General features: G+C 44.6%; 1 protein-coding gene across 1 annotated transcript in view; it reads right to left on the reverse strand.

Annotated features, from left to right (window-relative positions):
* Positions 1–20,330, reverse strand: part of ATG7 (autophagy related 7) — a 231,789-nt gene that overhangs the window by 111,920 nt on the left and 99,539 nt on the right. The window contains exon 16 of the mRNA XM_043442242.1: positions 11,313–11,393. Coding sequence (XP_043298177.1) covers positions 11,313–11,393 — 81 coding nt within the window. The remainder of the gene's footprint in view (positions 1–11,312; positions 11,394–20,330) is intronic.

Below are 20,330 nucleotides of genomic sequence, written 5' to 3' on the forward strand. Positions count from 1 at the left end.
TCATTTCTAGTGCACGAACCCTGTCCAAATGGCCTGTTACCTCTCTGCCAGGCTTGTATACCCTGAGTTCCCTGGAACAGGGGGGGTTCACACGTGTTCAGACCTGCAAGCCATTTGAAGCCTTTGCCGTTCTTTAAACATCACCGACTCAGTGGACATGAGTCTGAGCAAACTCTGGGAGATGGTGAAGGTCACGGAAGCCTGGCGTGCTGCAGTCCACGGGGTCGCAGAGTCGGACACGACTGAGCGACTCAACAACAACAACTTGAAACACTTGTTCTTGCAGATGGCTCGTTCCCTTCATTCACGACACACGGCTTCAAGCTGCTTTTGCCCTTTTCCAAAAAATCAAACCCACCCTCAAAGGTCAAGAATTTGCCACTGCTGAGGCTATGAGGAGGAAAATATTGGGAGATCTGAAGCAATTTCCCAAGAAGAACTTGTCAACTGTTTTGAGTAATCACAGCAGAAATGAAACAAGTACACACACCCCCTGTGCCGCACCCCCTCCCCACCTCCCCAGGGGCCCCTGAAAGAGCCCATTTCCAGGGACTTTCAGTCGTTTTGCAGAGAGCACGACAGGGTGACGCAGGTCTCATCTTTCAGGTATGAAGTAAGTGCCTATTGGAATATTCTCAGTAATAGGGAGCAGTGAGCGATTAGGCAAAGAACACCAGATGTTGTGAAATAAAACTCATATTCCTCCAGCAGAGCCAAGTGGCACGTGTGTGTTTTTGTTCTTACAGCAACCCACTCCAGTATTCTTGCCTGGAGAATTTCATGGATGGAGGAGCCTGGTGGGCCACAGTCCATAGGGTCGCAAAGAGTCAGACACGACCAAGCAACTCACACACACACTTATATATACTGCTCTACCAAGAAAGCATTTTTGCTCTCATTTAGTTTTTAAATCCACTTGCATTGTGATTGAAGTCAAGTTCGTCAGGTCAGACTGAACTAATAGAAAATCTGGATGTGGGCAGAGTGGCAAGCCCATGGCGGGTTTTCTGCTCAGGCTTCCTTCTCGAAGAAAGAGCAACGTGGAGTTCATGTTCATGCTCGGGATGGGAGAGGGGTTTTTAATACGACAGTGAATCACTGCCACTCGCTTCAAACTTCCACTTTTTCCATCATCTCCCTTTTGGGGTCCTTCATGTAAACGTTGACACAAAACGAAAAGGAAATGTGAAGCTCAACCTAGAGCTGGGGGAAAACCCATATTCTCTCTCCTGCCTTTGCAAACAACATGAAAACGTACTTTTGCCTGGACTTCTGTTCAAAGCTGGAGTGCCAATAAAGGTCTTAAAAATATCCATGTGCTTCAGTGACTCAAGTCAACTGCCAAGACACCTAGGCTGCCTGGAGTTCTGACTGCAGGCTGTGACAATTCATCATGGCCGGCAAAGCAGTCCTTGCAGGGAATGAGCGCGTGTCCCAGCGATGCTGCTCTTCCTTAAGATTCCGCAGAGAGTCTGCTCACTCAGTGTCAAGACGGTTCTCCTAACTTAACAAACTTTGCCGTGTCTGCTCTCCCATTCCACAGGGAGTCTGCTCACTCAGTGTCAAGACGGTTCTTCTAACTTAACAAACTTTGCCGTGTCTGCTCTCCCTTCGGCACGCCTACAGCCCTGCCAGGACCACAGAGCAGATATTTCCCCAGTTTTAGTCTGACTGCTATAAATTTAAGATGTCTAACTTCAGTGTGTGCTTTAGCCAGCCCTTAAGATACTCCAGGAAACAGGAACACGCAGTCTTTTCTTCCGTGTTAAGAAAAATAAAAAAACCTTAATAAAACTTTTATGCTGGAAGAATTACTGAGAACTAGGAAAGGCCGGACACTGTAAAATTTATCACTATGATCACATACGATGTGATATAAACAAGTTATAACATCAGTAACTTCGGGAATAGGATGTTCTCAAATGGTTCTTTCACATATTCTATGGCAAGAAAGGCTGCAGTGATAAGCACTTTTAGAAATACCTGGACAGGATATCAGAAGACCTTTCAGAAAATAGTAAAGGGGAGACTTTGAAGAAACCTGCAAGAGAGCAAGCAAAAGCCTGCAAAGAGCTCACTGCCAGAATACGTCCTTTCACAAAATGTTAAGTCATCTTTGATGAATCCCAAAGGCTCTTTGGTTTAATATACTTTGGAAATGGTCTTCCAACACAATAACAAATCATCGAAAGCATCAACTCAAGCGAATGAGGTAGTAAAAGCTGGAAAGCGGCTCGGCTGAACAAATACCCAGAGCACTGAGATGTAACACTTGATTCCAGCTACCACATATAGCTTCATGATAGATCATGCCTACGCACTGGCAGGCAGAGGGCGTCTGCCACCACACCTCAGCTGCCCGCCCGACTCAGCTCCTGGAGGGCACAGCGTACCTTCCCGTCCCTCCCTGTTGTGCTGTTCATTTATTCAACTACAAATCACTCATTCATTTTTTTCACCATTCAAAGCATATTTCATCAGTTCCTACCACTTGCTATGACATGGCTAACCCTTGCAAGCTTAGGAACATCTCTTGGGAAAACACATTCAAATAAGTTGATATGCCTGACGTACGTAATTGTGTGGTGTCATTTTCCTACCTTGTCCAGAAAGATACCATCAGAAGCTTCAGAGGCTATCTACCTGACCTCTGTATCATCCCAAAATGTTTCATGAAACAAAAGCTCCCAACATTTGTTGAATAATGGTTGTGAAAATAAACACCCAAATATTTACGTGAGTTTAAGTACTCAATTTAAACAGCTTAATATATATATATTATTTTATTCCAACTGTGTCTGTACAATACAAGCATGAATGTCCATAAATGGTTTCCCAATTCAAGCTGATGATGTCCTTATTTCTTGGAGTGGGAACCTATCCATTCTCCAGCGGATCTTCCCAACCCAGGAATCAAACCGGGGTATCCTGCATTGCAGGCAGATTCTTTACCAGCTGAGCTACTAGTGAAGCCCTCTTATTTCAAAAAAACAGCAGTTACTCCCATGTTCTACCCTCCCTCCCTCACAAAGATATGAGGGGTACAGGGAGGAGGGAAGATGATGAATGCATTACAGAAACAAGAAGGAACACGAGCAGATGGCAGCTGGGGCTCTTTGCCCATCAGAAAACAAACCAACGCACCACTAGAATAGTGGCAGCTAACTCCTAGAGCTGAGCAGGGTCAGGGTCTCCTCCTTCCCCAACCTGGATGTAGCTCAGCCTAAAGAAAGTAGCTGATCAAGAGAGGCCACCATCTCCGGGTCGTGGAACAATACTCAGTGGTAGGTCAGCTCAGGCATCTCCCTTGACTACAGATGACGAAAAGGACTCCCCAGAGAGAGGGGGCCACTTTCCCGAGCTGCACAGAGAGGTCACAGTGGGCCTGCGGCTGGCTGCACCCATACCCTGCAGTGTCTCGTCAGGAGGCTGGGAATGTCACCCAAAAAAAACCTCAGAGCAGGGATGCCTTCCTAGGATCCATGGGTATGTTTGAGGGACTTCACGAAGCCATATGAAATCGTCTACAAAATTGTGTGTGGCTCCCATGTCTCACAGGAGCAGGGTCTACTGCCTTCATCAGCCTGAATGAGGCCCAGAACCCCTGTATCAAGAGCTGGGGGAGGGGGAAAGGCTAAAAGCAAGTGAGATTAATTCCAAACTGAAAGGAACCCAGATTTTCAGTAACATGAAGACTACGCTTGAGCCAGGCAGAAACTGGAACTTTCTAAGGAGAACACAGCCCTAAATTTTCTGGTCTGGATGTTAAAAGAAATCCTGTGATGGGGGAAAAAAAATGTGTTTGGACAGGCAAGGCAGGTCTTTGACCTCAAGTGACTGGGAAAGCAGTAAGCACTGATTGGGTGGTCTCAGAAGACCACAGGTTAGACATAACCAGCAAGGCTGAGTCCTCTGGAATCACAGGGGAGGTTTTGGCATCAACAGTTGTCATGGATCATGACAGAGGTTTCTGAGGCCTCTCAAAGCCAAGGCAGCCTGCACTTTCAACCAGGCCTTTCACTGTACCTGCTGGTCAACAGTGAGCCCAGGAGGGGAGCCACAGACCCGGGGAGACCTAGCGCGATCACAGCAGTCTGTGTTTTCCTCCTGTTTCTGATGTCGACATCAGTCCCAGGCGCAGGCAGAGGCCTCGCTACTTGGTCACAGGGAACTGGATATGCGTCAGCCATTGCGATTTCCCTGGGAGACAGAAAATATTTTCCCCGCTCTATGGATGAGGAAATTGAAGCAAAGGGAGAAACGTCCAAGGATTTTCAAGGAGGTGAAGAGCCAAGAGCTCTGAGGTTAGGGCCCTGCAGCTAAAACACTCCATACTGGCTCGGGCTGGATGTTTCGCCTCCTTTTGGGAACCGAGCAGTTCTGGGGGGATGGGGAAACCCTGGTTGCTAAGGACGAGATGTGGGATACAGTTTTACACAACGCGGCCATACATATGGAATCCATCACACATTAAAACAGAAGACTCGGGGCCTCGCTGGGTAAATGAGATAGAAAAAGGGAACCTGGGGGTTACTCATCATTTTCCAAATCAGAGATTTACGTCCCTTTTGGAAAGGAGAAGGAAAACCTGGCTGTAGCCCAGTTTTGAGTAGTATTTGCCACTGCGAGGCTGCATGCAAAAATTCCTGGCCTGCGCTGTGGAGAGCTCTTCCGATTGGGCTCAGGCCAGTTCTTGTAAGTGATTGAGATTTAAACTCTGTATCAGATCAGAGAGGCCGAGAGTACATATTCCTCTCTCTAAAGCTGATTTCAGGCTTATAACAGGAGTGCTCAGAGAGAAAAATTACCTGCACATACCCATAAAATACAGGCTTCCCTGGTGGCTCAGATTGTTCAAGAATCTGCCGGCAATGCAGAAGACCTGGTTCCATCCCTGGGTTGGGAAGATCCCCTGGAGAAGGGAACAGCTACCCACTTCGGTATGCTTGCCTGGGAAATTTCATGGACAGAGGAGCCTGGCGGGCTACTGTCACAGGGCTGCAAAAAGTCAGACACGATTGAGTGACTAACACTTTCACTTCATCCTAAAATATAGGAGATTTTGAAGTCCAGAAGGGTAGACATCAACTCTTGACAAAGATCTGTATGGCTGGGATATAGTAATTACTTCTTTATCCTTAAATATACCTGTTGATTTTTCTGCAATGAAAACGCACTGCTTGGGGACTAAAGAATGAAAATAAAAGCAAGAAAAGGAAATATAAAAGCTAGCAACGTCGAGGGTCAACAGGGAGCCAGAGCTTATCTCATCCGACTGACTCATGTAACTGAAGAAAGGGAAGCGGGCAGAGCGGGGAGCACCGTGCTTGTGGTCCCTCGGCTGGTGGGTGCGGGATGGAGAGCCAGGACCTGGAAAGCCCCTGCCTGCCTCCCTGGACCCCTACCCCCACGCCGGGGCTGCAGCAGCTGGACTCCTCAGGCTAGGAAACCCCCTAGACCCGGGCTAGCTGAGAAACAGCCTCAAGGGCCAGAGGAAGTACAGCCAGATTCCACTTAGGAACATCCGAGATGGAAACAACTCACCAAGACAAGGGCAACGAGGCAATGAGGTGCGCCGCTCCCCAGAACACCTTCAGAAACGTGCCGTGTTCTCTTGCCCCTGGCTGTCGCCCGTGTGAATCCCTGGGCCTGGAATGTCTGCCCCGTGTCCTCTCTCCCATGGATCTCTACACATTCTTCCTTATCCTTTAATGTCAGCTTAGAAGCTGCTGAGACGCCTTCCCGGGTCTTCCCCATTTACAAAGCTAAATGGTACCAGGACATCCCCACTAGAGGATATCCTGCAACCTGCATGGCACAGCAAAACAGAACCACCAAGAAAAGAAGAGGGTGTGCCTTGCCTCTGAAGCACATCACAGCGTTAGGGAAGATTAGTACTGCTTTATAGGTCTCCCTCACTCTTCGCTCAGTCAGTAAAGAATCTGCCTGCAATGCAGGAGACCTAAGTTCGATCCCTGGGTCGGGAAGATTCCCCTGAAGAAGCAAATGGCAACCCACTCCAGTATTCTTGCGTGGAGAATCCCATGGACAGAGGAGCCTGGTGGGCTACAGTCCATGGGGTCACAAGAGTCGGATGCAACTTAGCGACTAAACTGCTCTCTTGTTAGTGTTCTTCGAAGGCAGTGCTGTTTTAATCATCTCTGCCTCTCTGGCACACGGCAGGGACTCACACGTCAGTTGAGTAAACGAACGTCTGCTGACAGAGAGTGAGAGTTCCATTTCTCCTTTCAAATCTACCCTTTGTCTTTTTGTCCTCAACAGAGCATCAGCGGACTTTTAGGAAACAGGTTGCTCTGGGGTAGAGGTTTTGCTTAAAAGAATTTTAAATACTTGAGTTTAATGTTGATGTTTCATGCTTCTTCAATTAACAAAGAAAAGAGAAATGACAGAAGAAAGGTAGGATTATATAATATCAAAAGGAAAATGACAGCCCGCCTCTGCCGAAGGCAGAATGAAAGCACAGTTTACCACATGATGATACCACAGCTGACATACTCCTCTTACACCAGCCTCTCTGTCCTCAAGACGCACACACACAGGTGCACATAAAAAGCTAAGAAGAAGTCACTTTGGGAAGTTTAATCATAGCCCATCAACAGAAGGGCCCATCGTACTGTAAACACCAGAACGAGTACATTATTAGGGTTGCTAATGGCTAATTAAAATCTGAAGATCGGGTTTCTGGGCACATCTTGCTACATCTGGGTACTAGGCAGTCCCAGATGGTATGAGAACTGAGCTTGGGGCCTGCTTCCTCATAACAGGCTGTCCCTGCACATTGCCAAGGTGGGGAGTGACAGAATCTTGCAACCACAGCAAGAGACCCCTGCCTGCAGTCTCCTTGGGCACGGCCCTGCTCCTGACTCTGAAGGTCCGAGAGAAGGTTCCGGTCAACTGCTGGGTCCAGGAACAAGGCTACAGTTACATCGAGACCAGAGGGGACCTAGTTTTACTCCTTGGGAAAGAGAATGGTCACAGTACTCAGCATACTGCTCCCCTCCCCCAAGACTGTCTCGGAAGGGGCGCAAGGAAACTTTCCAGGGTAAGGGAAGCACTCTGGGCCTTGACTGAAATGTAGGTTACGTGGCTGTATGTGTGTGTCCAAAGTACAGAATTAAGTCTCTTAAGACTTCTGCGTTGTGCTCTACGCAAACTGTACCTAGAAAATAAGAACCGTGCACAATGATCAAATTCCAGGTGATAGGCTTACTATCTGAGATGGTATGGACTGGCAATTTTGGAACTACTTTCTGTGGAGTCTAGTGAATCAGCCGGCGTAATGGGGGCCAGGTTTCTCCTCCCAAGGGAAGGTAGTTACACGCATAGAAAGGGGGAGATTCTCACTACCAAGGGCGGGTAACATACACCATGTGCCTCCTGACATGAGGACACATCATCTCTTCTTTCATCTCATCTCTCTGCCAAAAATTCATCAACTGAATCTAGTCATAAGGAAACGGCAGACAGATCCAAACAGAGGGAAATTCTACAAGATAACTGGCACAGCGTCAACGTGTTCAAGTTAAGAAAAGATAAAGAAAAGCTAAGGAACATTTCCAGACTGAAGGAAGCCAAACAGACATGACAACTAAACACCTGATCCTCCTGACTTGGATTCTGGTCTGGGGAAAACGCTTATGAAGAACATTACTGGTACAAGTAACAACACCTGAAACATAGACTGTGCGTCAGGTAACAGTATTATGCAAACATATTCCTGCCTGCATTTGATAAGTGCATTCTGCTTAGGCAAGACAAGAATTTTTTTCTGAGGAACCATACACTGATGTATTTAGCTTTAAACAATCACAGTGTTTCCAACTCATTCCCAGTCTCAAGAAAAAGAGGAGGGGGGCTTCCCTGGTGGTCCAGTGGTTAAGAATCTGCCTGCTGATGCAGGGGACACAGGTTCAATCCCTGCTCTGGGAACTAAGATCCCACATGTTGCAGGGCAACTCAGTCCATGAGCCACAACTGCTGAGCCTACGAACCCCAGAGCCCAAGCTCCGCAACCAGAGAAGCCACCACAATGAGAAGCCCTGCGTTGAAGAGTAGTCCCTGCTCGCTGCAACTAGAGAAAGCCAGAGCACAGCAATAAAGACCCAGCACAGAGGAAAAAAAAAGAGAGAAAAAGAGGAGGGGCAGGGAGGGAGAAGATCACATATACACAAATGGGGAAAAATATAAACAACTGGGAGATCTGGGTAAAGGAGTTCCTTGTACTATTCCCACAACTTGCCTGCAAGTTAAGAATTATATTAAAACAGAAAGGTACCCCTCCAAATACCCTAACTTCCCCCAAATTATCTAGGTGGAAAATCTAAAAACAACAAATTAATTCAAAGTATTACGAGAAATTCAAGAATATTGGTTTCAAAATTATACTTTTCCCTTTGGTAGCAGTTCCACAAAACTATTTGGCTCTGAAAACTTAAAAAGAAGAAAGAAAAGACAGACACAAACCTTGAAATAGGGTTTTTTGAAATTCCAGTGACAGATACTACCTATCATGTTAGAAAGTCTTACAAGGCGATGGCGGAAATCGGAATGAAAGCAACTCCTCACTGCCCTCCTCCCTCCAGATCTTCCAATATTTTTTCTGGAAGATGGAACAATTCACCTGGCTGCATGCCAAGCTGAAATCGACTAGGATAAGGAACAATGTGAATGTAGATGATCTAGCTTCCCTGACACCTACGTAGAGAACTGTACTCTTCCCCAGCTCAGGCCTTATAAAAGGTCTATGTTTTATTTACATAAATAAGGTAATGAAGGCATTAGTACTCAGCACAGCTTATTCTACCTCCTCAATCTATCTGTACTTATGGTTAAATCAAGACACAAGAATGGCCTTGTGTGTGTGTGTGTGTGCGTGCTCAGTCGTGTCCGACTCTTTGCAACCCCATGGACCGCAGCCCTGGATCAAGCTCCTCGGTCCATGGAATTTTCCAGGCAAGAACACTGGAGCAGGTTGCCATTCTTCCCGATCCAGGGATCAAACCCACATGTCATGTGTTGGCAGGCAGATTCTTTACCACTGCGCCACCTGGGAAGCCCATTCTATTTAGTACTTTGCTTTTTAAAATCGTAACAGTACTTCATGGAAGTAATGTCAAGACACAAGTATGGCCTTAGTCCTATGGGGGGGGTGGGTAGAGGTGGTGGGGGGGAAGCCAAAATACTGAAAAGTACCAAAGGAAAAAATTACTTCATAGATGTCAAAGGAGAAATTTTTAAGTCATTTTTAGCCCCGAAGAATCTTTTTGAAACAAAAACAACTATGATACGACTCAGTATAAAAAAAAGTATGCATTAAGAAAAATTCATACGCACAGAGATGAAAATATAACTGCATTTGTCATTTCAAAGTATCAATGCTGGGTCTGCAGATAATACAGAATGACATTCTTCTAAGCAAATAAGTAAGGTAGCCAAGTAAGTAAATGCTGGGCTTCTACTGTAAGGAAATACATACACCCATGAAGCAACCTTTTCAGCACAAAAGAAATTTAATACCCGGACCACATGAAAAGTGATCGCTCTGGGAATAACACAGCTGTTAAAATGCAAGTCAGTTTGTATTAAGTCCTCCGGCGTGTTTATGTAAAGCAGGACTCTCAGAATGACCACTAAGAGGAAATACTTTGCTAACAAAAAAGTACTATCTACATTTAAGGCTTACAATAAGTGTGAAAGAAAAATGCAAAGCTATGCTCTTTCTTCTTTTTTTTTTTTTTTTTGCTCTTTCAAATATAAGGGACGGCAGCTAGCGGATGTGCTTGTGATCCTTTTATAAACAGTATCTCCGGGGCTAATTTAATTAGAAATAGAACAAGGAAAAAAAATGAGTGTTTGCATTTCACTTAGAGAACCTAATTATCTTCACCTCATTTGACTAACTAGACCTAGATAAAGCCACAGAGAAGTCTCTGACACTTGTGTCAAACAATTTCAATATGAAAATTAATACTGCCAAGTTATTTTGAGACCAATTAGCTCAGACATTCAAAGGGAAAAAAAAAAAGGTACTGTGCTGAAGAGCACACAATCCTAAAACCTGCATTTCTGAAGACGAAAGTGCACGTAGACATCCTTGAGACCTTGGCTCAGGCACATAGATATAAGACGCCCTAGAGAACCCACAGGAAGTATGAGCTTGTGGATAACTACCTACAAACGGTAAAGTTTAACTCTCAACATGGACACTTGGGATGCAGAGTGATAAAACCAGAGCTCAGTTTGCGTTTGAAGAAGAAAGAAAGAAAATATCACTCGAAGTTTTTGAGCACCTAAAATTAACCAAATTTATCAACACTGTTGGTCAAATCTGAGTTAACTTTTTAGAGAAACTGGTCAAGATGGTGCTTCTTCCTAAGCACCATCCCAAGTAAGACCCAAGACCCAAGTAAAATTTTCAAAGACAGCTTGTCATCTCAGAGTGCAGAGACTTTACCCAGAATTCAGTCCTGTTCAGACTGATGTAGGCTATGCAGCAAAGAAGTCCCAAATTATAACGACCCCAACATTTGGGATTAATGACCCCAACACCTAACACTTGAACATGGAAGTCTTACCAAGAATCTTGAGTTTTAAAAGCCAGGTTAAATCACTGGGCGTTAGAAGGCTTACAGAGGTTTCCAAAAGGAAGTCAGCTAGAACACACAGTGTATGTGCAAAAATAACTCAAGACTATCTCAAGGCCTATTAAAAAAAAAAATGAGATGCCATCACTGTAGGTCTGAGATACATCAGCTGGTTCCGTTACAATGGGGGACACACCGGCTTTGTTTTTAGAGCCTCTGGAAAGATCAAAGCTGAACGGGCCCTTTTATTGGCTCCCCAGCCAGGCCCCTTAATCTCTGTCTACTTTTTCTTTGTCGTTATGTGGAACTCCAAAAGACAACACCATCACGACTGCCTGGTCTCCCTCATCCTCTAAGCAACACTTAAAAAACTGCTCTGCGATGGTCTGTGTAAGCGAGGAGCCCTCCGGGGAGGAACGAAGACGAGAAAAGTTCAAATTTGAGCCCAAATCAGCCTGATGCAAGGACTGACACAGAGCTGGAATGGTCTGTCTCTCTCGCTATTCTACAAACCCGACTTTCTCAGGCAGGTTTCCCTGTGAGAATGAACACAGATAAATGAAAACGTAACCCCTTCTGGTTTGTTTTTTTTTTTCAGACCCTTGACCTCCCCCACGAAAAGCCCTTGGCTGCTTTGGGTGCCTCTGGCTGGGAAGGCTGACGGGGCTCATATTAAAAAACAAGCCCCGCCAATGTAGAACGACTTACTTTGGAAGAACAAGCTGTGCATTTGTCAAAGGCCAGGCTGACGGGAAGGACGTTATCAAACCGTGACAGAAATCCTCGTATCTAGAAACAAACAAACAAAAATTCACGTCAAGCCCCAGATGACAGACCTGCAAAGGACATGTGTAGTTTCTGACAAGAAGTGGGGAACAATTCACCTGTGCTCTTGACACAGATTATGAACAGATTACTAATGAAAATGGAGTTCAATGTACTTTAGTACTTGTGCTAAATAAATCCGTTTTGAAGAACTATACTAGGTCCTTTATTCCATTAAGAACTGGCACACAAGTTTTGCACATATCTTGAGACCTAAACACAAACTGACTCCAAAACAGAAAAAGCAAGCTGAAAAATCTGTTGTTTTAATAAATGTCTTCAAATATATAATCAGCCAACTAGTTTATTATGGCAATTCTCACATATGTTACAGTGAATATAGGAGAAATGTGCACTTTAGGATATGGCACTGGATGGGGTCTCACAAGGTAAGAAGGTCTGTGAACAATAGAAGGTAGAAATGGTCCTAAATGTTTATTGAGTTACTTGCCTGACTTGGAACCCACAGAGATAAAATGCAAACATTACCAAAAGTATGGGAAAACAGCGCCACCCTGAGCATAAAATTCTGAACTACATCTGATTTCCACTTACAGGGTATCAGCCTGGGACAGGGGATAAGATGGTTGGATGTCATCACTGACTCAATGGACACGAGTTTGAGCAAGCTCCAGGAGTTCGTGATGGACAGGGAAACTTGGCGTGCTGCAGTCCATGGACACGACTGAGCGACTGAACTGAACTAAGCCTGGGAAATCCCATGGACAAAGGAGCCTGGTGGGCCACACAGTACATGGGGGTCACAAAGAGTCGGACACAAGGTGATAGATTTTCACTTCCAGCTATAATCACTAGATGGCAAATAAAGGGGGAAGTGACAGATCTTGGGTTCCAAAATCACTGCAGACAGTGACTGCAGCCATGAAATAAAAACATGCCTTCTCCTTGGAAAGGAAAGCAATATTAACCTAGACAGCGTACTGAAAAGTAGAGACATCACTTTGCTGACAAAGGTCTGTAAAGTCAAAGCTATGGTTTTTCCAGAAGTCATGTACAGATGGAGAGCTGGACCATAAAGAAAGCTGAGCACTGTAGAACTGATGCTTTCGAATTTAGGTGCTGGAGAGCAAACCAGTTTGGTCTGATCAAACCATATCAAATGAGCTGCAAGGAGATCAAACCAGTCAATCCTAAAGGAATCAACCCTGACTCTTCATTGGAAGGACTGATGCTGAAGCTCCAATACTTTGGCCACCTGATGCGAAGAGCCAACTCATTGGAAAAGGCCCTGAAGCTGGGAAAGACTGAAGGCAAAAGGAGAAGAGGGTGGCAGAGGATAAGATGGTTAGATAGCATCACCAACACAATGGACATCAATTTGGGCAAACTCCGGGAGACAGTGGAAGACAGAGGAGCTTGGCTGCAGCCCGTGGGTTCGCAAAGAGTGGAACACGACTTAGTGGCTATACAACAATAAGATATAGTCCAGTTTTACAAACTATGATTTAGGTAATTTGTTCAGATATTATACCTCCAGAACTACACTTGTACCAAAAGAAGAGTTGAAACTTTATCATTTGTTATTGCTGTTCAGTTGCTCAGTCATGTCAGACTCTTTGCAACCCTATGGACTGTAGCACACCAGGCTTTCCTGTCCTTTATATTTATCATATTATTAAAAATACATCTGGTGAAATCTCTAGAGACTCCAGAGGACTCAACATTTATAAGAAGCCAAACAACACGAATCTTCTCCCCAGTTAACTTATTTGATCTTGACAACTGTCCCGTTGATGGGACTCTGGGGAGGGTGAAGAATGTTGGCTCAGGCAAGCAGAGAGTAACTGCACTAAGATTCAGAAGTGGGTCCCCAACTCCAAACCTGCCTGGGCTCCCCCCCGTCCCTCCCTCAGGACAGCACAGCTTTCATCTTCCATATGAGGGCTCACCTCACATTTAACAGCCTCACTTGAACACAGCACACCAACCAATCCCCCTCACCATCCCACCCCTAGTTCTTGCTGCCTTTAGCCACCTTAGCAATTCTCTGCTACCCTCCCACACCCCAAATCCCAACAGAACCTGGCAAACTTTTTGGGGACAGACCTCCTTCACAGTGTGGGTAACTCTACTAAACCAACAATCTAGCTGCATTTGCACACTTATCAAGGGAAAACCTCACCTTAAAGGAAATGCCCACAGCGATCTTTTAAATGTCATCATCTATATGTGATGAGATTTCAGTGTAAAGCAAGATCGAAAGAGTGTTTGGTAGAAAGGATGAATTAGACAGCTGGGATAAGTAGCTGGCCTCGAGGTGAACCTTTGAAAACGGGACAATCGTGAGTTTCCTGTGTCTTGGGAAGGTGGTGACCATCTTCTCGGCCAGTACTTGAGGCACTGAGTCTGCTCTCTGGTTCACCAAGACTGAGACGGCAAACCGGCAGGAAAAACTTTAACGGCAGACCACAAACGGGCATGTTGATGTCCTCATGAGACCTTGAAGTGACAGGACTGAAAAAATTCTCAGACCGAGTCTCCTCAAATCTCAGTGGCTCTCACATTAAATTTACCTAGAAAAACATTCATCATATGTAGTCTATTTTCCATGAAAATATTCACTGCCGTGGTCTACATGTCAATAGCTCCATATACGCTTCATGAAAAGGTTTCCTGTCTTTTCTTTCATATCGCTAAGATCAAACTTCATGTTGAGCAAAGGAACAGTGGCAATCTGCTAGACATTGGAGGTGGGGAGATACAGGCCACGGGAAGGGAGACAGTAGAACCAATTAGGAGCAGAGAGGGAGGGAGGAAAAAGGAGAGGAAGGAAGGAAGGAGAGAGGAAATGTAAACAAACAGCATAGATGGCGAGCGACAGAAAGGAGCCGCGGGGAACGGAGTGACTGAGCGGGGTCCCCACACCATTGTTTAGCACCCAGACAGCTCTCTACCAGGAAGCTGTGACTCACTTTCCCAGGAAACGACGTAGACTAACATCTGTGTGCGAGGCCTTGCAAATTGCCTATGCTGGTATCAGAAGGCTCAGAACTCCAAACTAATTCCAGTTTCAGGAGATGTAAGAGACGAAAGCTTCTCCTCACACCGGCTGCGACAGACTCCTAACAGGGCCCTCGACAGGAGCGCGCTCCCGGCACTCTGGGGTGGACTGAGGCTCCGGGCTCAGCTCGGGGCGGCCCCTTTCTCTCAGCTTCCTGTGCGTGCTCAGCTGTGTCCCACTCTTCTGTGACCCCGTGGACTGCAGCCCGCCAGGCTCCTCTGTCCATAGGATTTCCCAGGCAAGAATACTGGAGTGGGTTGCCATTTCCTACTTCAAGGGATTTTCCAGACCCAGGGTTCAAACCCACGTCTCTTGTGTTTCCTACATTGGCAGGTGGATTCTTCACCACTGGCGCCACCTGGGAAGCCCCATCAGCTTCCTGTGACGTGAAGTCGCTCAGTCATGTCCAACTCTTTGCGACCCCATGGATTGTAGCCTATCAAGCTCCTCCGTCCATAGGATCTTCCAGGCAAGAGCACTGGAGTGGGCTGCCTTTTCCTTTTCCAGGGGATCTTCCCAACCTAGAGATCGAACCCTGGTCTTCCACATTGCAGGCAGACACTTTACCATCTAAGCCACCAGGGAAGCCCATCAGGTTCCTAGGGTAACCAAATTCAGCAGAGAATTCCTCATACTGGCACTCAAGGGCCCCTAATCTGGGCCCATCCTGCCTTTCCGATTGTGTCTTGCATTCAATCTTTTCACAGGCTTCATATATACAACTACTAAGCTCAAAGCCAACTTCCCCCCAGACAATCTGCCATCGCTGGCCTTTGTTGTTCATTCACTCAGGCGTATCCAACTCTTTATAACCCCATGGACCCCAGCATGCCAGGCTTCCCTGTCCTTCATTATCTCTCGAGCTTGCTCAAACTCATGTCCCTTGAGTCAGTGATGCCATCCAACCACCTCATCCTCTGTCATCTCCTCCTCCTCCCGCCTTCAATCTTTCCCAGCATCAGGGTCTTTTTCCAATGAGTCATCTCTTCACATCAGGTGGCCGAAGTATTGGAGCTTCAGCCTCAGCATCAGTCCCTCCAATGGATATATTCAGGATTGATTTCCTTTAGGATTGATTGCTGGCCTTATCTCATGCCAAACTCTGTGACTCAGTGCTCTTCCTTTTGGAAGCAGCTATATATCCAAATCTCCAGCTTCCATAAAAGCTACTCAAGGTCAAACACATCCCTTTCATAAATCCTAAAAAGCAGACACACTAGTTTGCCAGCTAAGGTCCGTCTCATCAAGGCTATGGTTTATCCAGTAGTCATGTATGGATGTGAGAGCTGGACTGTGAAGAAAGCTGAGCACCAAAGAATTGATGCTTTTGAACTGTGGTGTTGGAGAAGACTCTTGAGAGTCCCTTGGACTGCAAGGAGATCCAGCCAGTCCTTCCTAGAGGAGATCAGTCCTGAATGTTCATTGGAAGGACTGATGGTGAAGCTCAAACTCCAATACTTTGGCCACCTGATGTGAAGAGCTGACACATTTGAAAAGACCCTGATGGTGGGAAAGATTGAAGGTGGGAGAAGGCGATGAGAGGATGAGATGGTTGGATGGCATCACTGACTCAATGGAGATGGGCTTGAGTAAACTCCTAGAGTTGGTGATGGACAGGGAGGCCTGTCTTGCTGTGGTCCATGGGGTCTCGAAGAGTCAGACACGACTGAGTGACTGGACTGAACGCATCCCTTGACTTAGAGATTATGCCTTCAATATATGAAATTCTTCTTTTTGGTATTTATCACCAAAATACCTTGTGCAATAGTTATTTCTTTAAAATAAAATAACAGAGGTATTGAGATTAAAATTCACGTACCATAAACTTCATCTTTTTAGAGTATACGATTCAGTGGCTTTTAGAATATTCATGGAATTTCATAACCATCAGCAATATCCAACTTCAGAACACTTTCATCACCCTCAAAAGAAACTTGGAACCCATAAGAAATTAGCCCCCATTCTCTACTTTTCCCAGACGCTGGCAACAACTAATCCACTTTCTGGGCTTCCCTGGTGGCTCAGGCCCATCCTGCCTTTCCAATTATATCTTGCATTCAGTCTTTTCACAGCCTTCGTGTATACAACTATGAAGCTCAAAGCCAACTTTCCCCCCAGACAATCTGCCATCGCTGGCCTTTGTTGTTCAGTCTGTTTTCTATTTCGAGAAAATAGAAATCCTCTATTTCTACTGATTTGGCTAATTTGCCTATTGACTATAAATGGAATCATACATGACTGGCTTCACTTGGCATATTGTGTCATGTATCTGTACATCATTCCTTTTCATTGCTAAATACCATTCAGTTACATGGATATACCATATTTTGTCTGTCCATTCATAAGCTGAAGAACATTTCTGTTGGGTATAAGTAGAGTGGAATCAATGAATCACAAGGTAACTATAATACATGTTTAACAGTTTGAGGACCCAAGTGACTGCACCATATTTCTTTTCTGCAACAGGGTTATTTTTCCACCTCTTGTCTTTTGAGGATAGCCATTATTCTAACGAATGTGAAGTGGTATCTCACTGTGCTTTTCATTTGTATCTCTCTAATAACTAGTAGTGTTGAGCATTCTTTTCATATGCTTCTTGACCATTCATACTATCTTTCTTTGGAGAAATATCAATTCAAATTCTTAGCCAAATTTTATTAGAGTTTCTTTGATGTGGACCATTTTTAAAGTCTTTGTTGAATTTGCTACACTATTAATTCTGCTTTATGTTTTGGTTTTTTTGGCTGCAAGTAACTGTGAGGTCTTAACTCCCTGATCAGAGATCAAACCCTCACCACTCCCACACCCACACCCCCCCCACACACACATTGGAAGGCAAAGTCTTAACCACTGGACCTCCAGGGAAGTCCTGTTGGCAAAAAAAATTTTTCTTTAAATACTCATTTTTTGGGGCTGCGTTGGGTCTTAGTTGCTGCATGTGCAATCTTCACTGCATCAGGGTGTGGGATCTTCTGTTGTGGCACATGGACTCCCTAGCTGTGGAGCGCGGGCTCAGTAATTGAGGCACACGGTTTCAGTTGCTCTCCCGTATGGGGGACTCTAGTTCCCCAATCACGGATAGACGCCGAGACCCCTGCATTGTAAGGCAGATTCTTAACCATTGAACCACTGGAAAGTCCTGGCCACATTTTAAATTGGGTTATTTTTCTTTTTATCGTTGAGCTGTTCAGAGTTCTTTATATATTCTGGATTTAAGTTTCTTACAGATATATAATTCTGCAAATATTTTCTCCCATTCTGTGGAGAAAATAACAGGTTTATTCTGGTAAAATCATATATAACAAATCACTTCTCAATGTCATGAAGACTGATAATGTTTTCTTCTAGTTTGATAGTTTTAGCCCTTCCATTTAGGTCTATGATCCACTGTGAGGTGACTGAGGTGATTTTTGCATGTGGTGTGGGCTAAGGGTCCAAGTTCATTCTTCCCATGTGGAAATCCAGTTGTTCCAATGTTTTGTTGAAAAGACTCTTCTTCCCCCAAGTGCACTCTAGAAACGACCATAAAGGTAGAAGAGCTCATTTCTGGGCTCTCATTTGTTTTGTTGATCTATATATCTATCCTTATGTAAGTACTACACTTTTAAAAAATGTGGGCCGTTTTAAAAGTCTTGATTGAATTTGTTACCATAATGTTTCTGTTTTATATTTTGATGGTTTTTTTTGGCCATGAGGCATGTGGAAACCCTGACTGGGGATCGAATCCACACTCCCTGCTTTGGAAAGCAAAGTCTTAACCACTGGACCACCAGGGAAGTCCCTAGACTGTCTTGATTACAGTAGCTTTGTAGTAAGTTTTGAAACCAGCAAGGGAGAGTCTTTCAGCTTTATTCATCTTCAAGGTGATTTTCACTATTCTGGGTCCTGTGCCTTGCCATATGAATTTTAGAATCAGCTTGTGTAGTATAATTACTTAAAATTTTATTCTTTATCTCACTTGCTTTTACAGGGCAAGATACAAGTCTAACTATTTGCATTTGTCCATAGTACAGTGATGTGCACATAACAGATACTGATTATTAATTATGAAATGAAAGAATGAGAAAACATAAACATCCAAAAGCCAACCAAGTTATTCATGTCTGAAATATCCAGAGAAAACTACAGCCCTGGTGGCTCAGCTGGTAAAGAATCCGCCTGCAATGCAGGAGACCCAGTTTAATTCCTGAGTTGGGAAAATCCGCTGGAGAAGGGGTAGGCTACCCACTCTAGTATTATTGGCCTTCCCTGGTGGCTCAGACGGTAAAGAATCTGCCTGCAATGCAGGACACCTGGGTTCAATCCCTGGGTGGGAAGATCCCCTGGAAAAGGGATTAGCTACTCACTCCAGTATTCTGGCTTGCAGAATTCCATGGAAAAAGGATCCTGGCGGGCTACAGTCCATGGGGTCACAAAGAGTCGGACACATCTGAGAGACTTTCACTTTCATCCCAAATGAACCAAAAAAACACACCCCATCTTCCCATCATTCACATTTTCCAAGTAATTTGAAACCCATCTCCATCAACAATGCTTTAAATTCACAGTATTACAAATGCACTGAGCTCACACAACATGCTCTGTATTCCCTAATATCTTACAAGAAATGCTTAGAATTTAAAAACTGGAGGTTGCCGCTTAAAATTTTAGCACCTTCCTTAGACAGGCATTGAAATCTCAGAGCAATCTAAAATCCAGGCACCTGATGCAAAACCCGAATAAACATATTGCACCTGTTGAGAGAGGCCAGGCACCAATTCACAGCCAAACAAGTTACAAGGGGATGTCCTTGATGGTCCAGCTGTTAAGAATCTGCCTTCCAACGCAGGGGACAGGGGTTTGAGCCCTGGCCAGGGAACTAAGATCCTACATGCCACAGGGCAGGGCAACTAAGTCTATGCATTGCAATGAAGAGCCTGGGCAGCTAAATAAATAAAGGTTTAAAACAAAAAGCATAAGAAGTTTGCTCTATACACTCACCATCACCTGTAAGACGTCAGAAGATCTAGGGACTCCATCAGCAAGCCTCTAGTTCTTTCCACGTTTTCTGTGCACAACCCCACCACATCCAGCGACTTAAGCCACGTCTAAACTAATGCCTAAATGACAAGGCTTGACAAAGTGATCACTCCATCCACACAAAGACCTCCTGACACTGCTCAAGACACAGACTTAAAAAAAAAAAAAAAAAGACAGACTTCCACTTTGGGGACTGCACACAGCTTACTCTAAACTCTTGATTACTAATATCTGCTGTCAATCTTTTCCTACAGGAGACTGTGTTAAATAGCTATTTTTAAAAATCTGATTCAACCCATAATAAAAATAAGCATATGACAGAAAACAAAAGCACAAACAAAAAAACCATTGGTCCTCCCATGGCATACTTAATGCCCATTTTCCTAAGTTTTTAAAATACAGTATTTACATACTTAGCTTCATTTTAAACAGCCTCCCCTGAATAATACTGGCTTCTCATTATTCCCCCTCCCCAGAGAGGGGGAAAACTGCCAATTTCACACACACACACACACCCCTCCACACCCCTCTACCTAGCTTTGTGGCTAATAAGAGGTATTCTTTAGCACTGACAAATGTTGCCTGCATCCCTGCATGTTTTATTTTTTTAATTTACACTGAAGACATTTTTTATTTCCCTTTAATACTGAAAAGAACAAAGAAAATATTAAAGTGGTCCATATGAAAATCAGACCAGTGGGGATATGACCCTGGAAAAGGCACAAAGTCAATTTTGGGGGTGAAGAAAATGCTCCAGGTCTTGTCTATGGCAGTGATGGTCATATACAAGAGTACACACCTGTCAAAACTCATTAAGCTGCATATTTAAATGAGTGTATTTGACTATACATATATTGTAC

Source organism: Cervus canadensis, chromosome 22, assembly GCF_019320065.1.
Source record: "Cervus canadensis isolate Bull #8, Minnesota chromosome 22, ASM1932006v1, whole genome shotgun sequence".
In the NCBI taxonomy this organism is placed as follows: domain Eukaryota; kingdom Metazoa; phylum Chordata; class Mammalia; order Artiodactyla; family Cervidae; genus Cervus; species Cervus canadensis.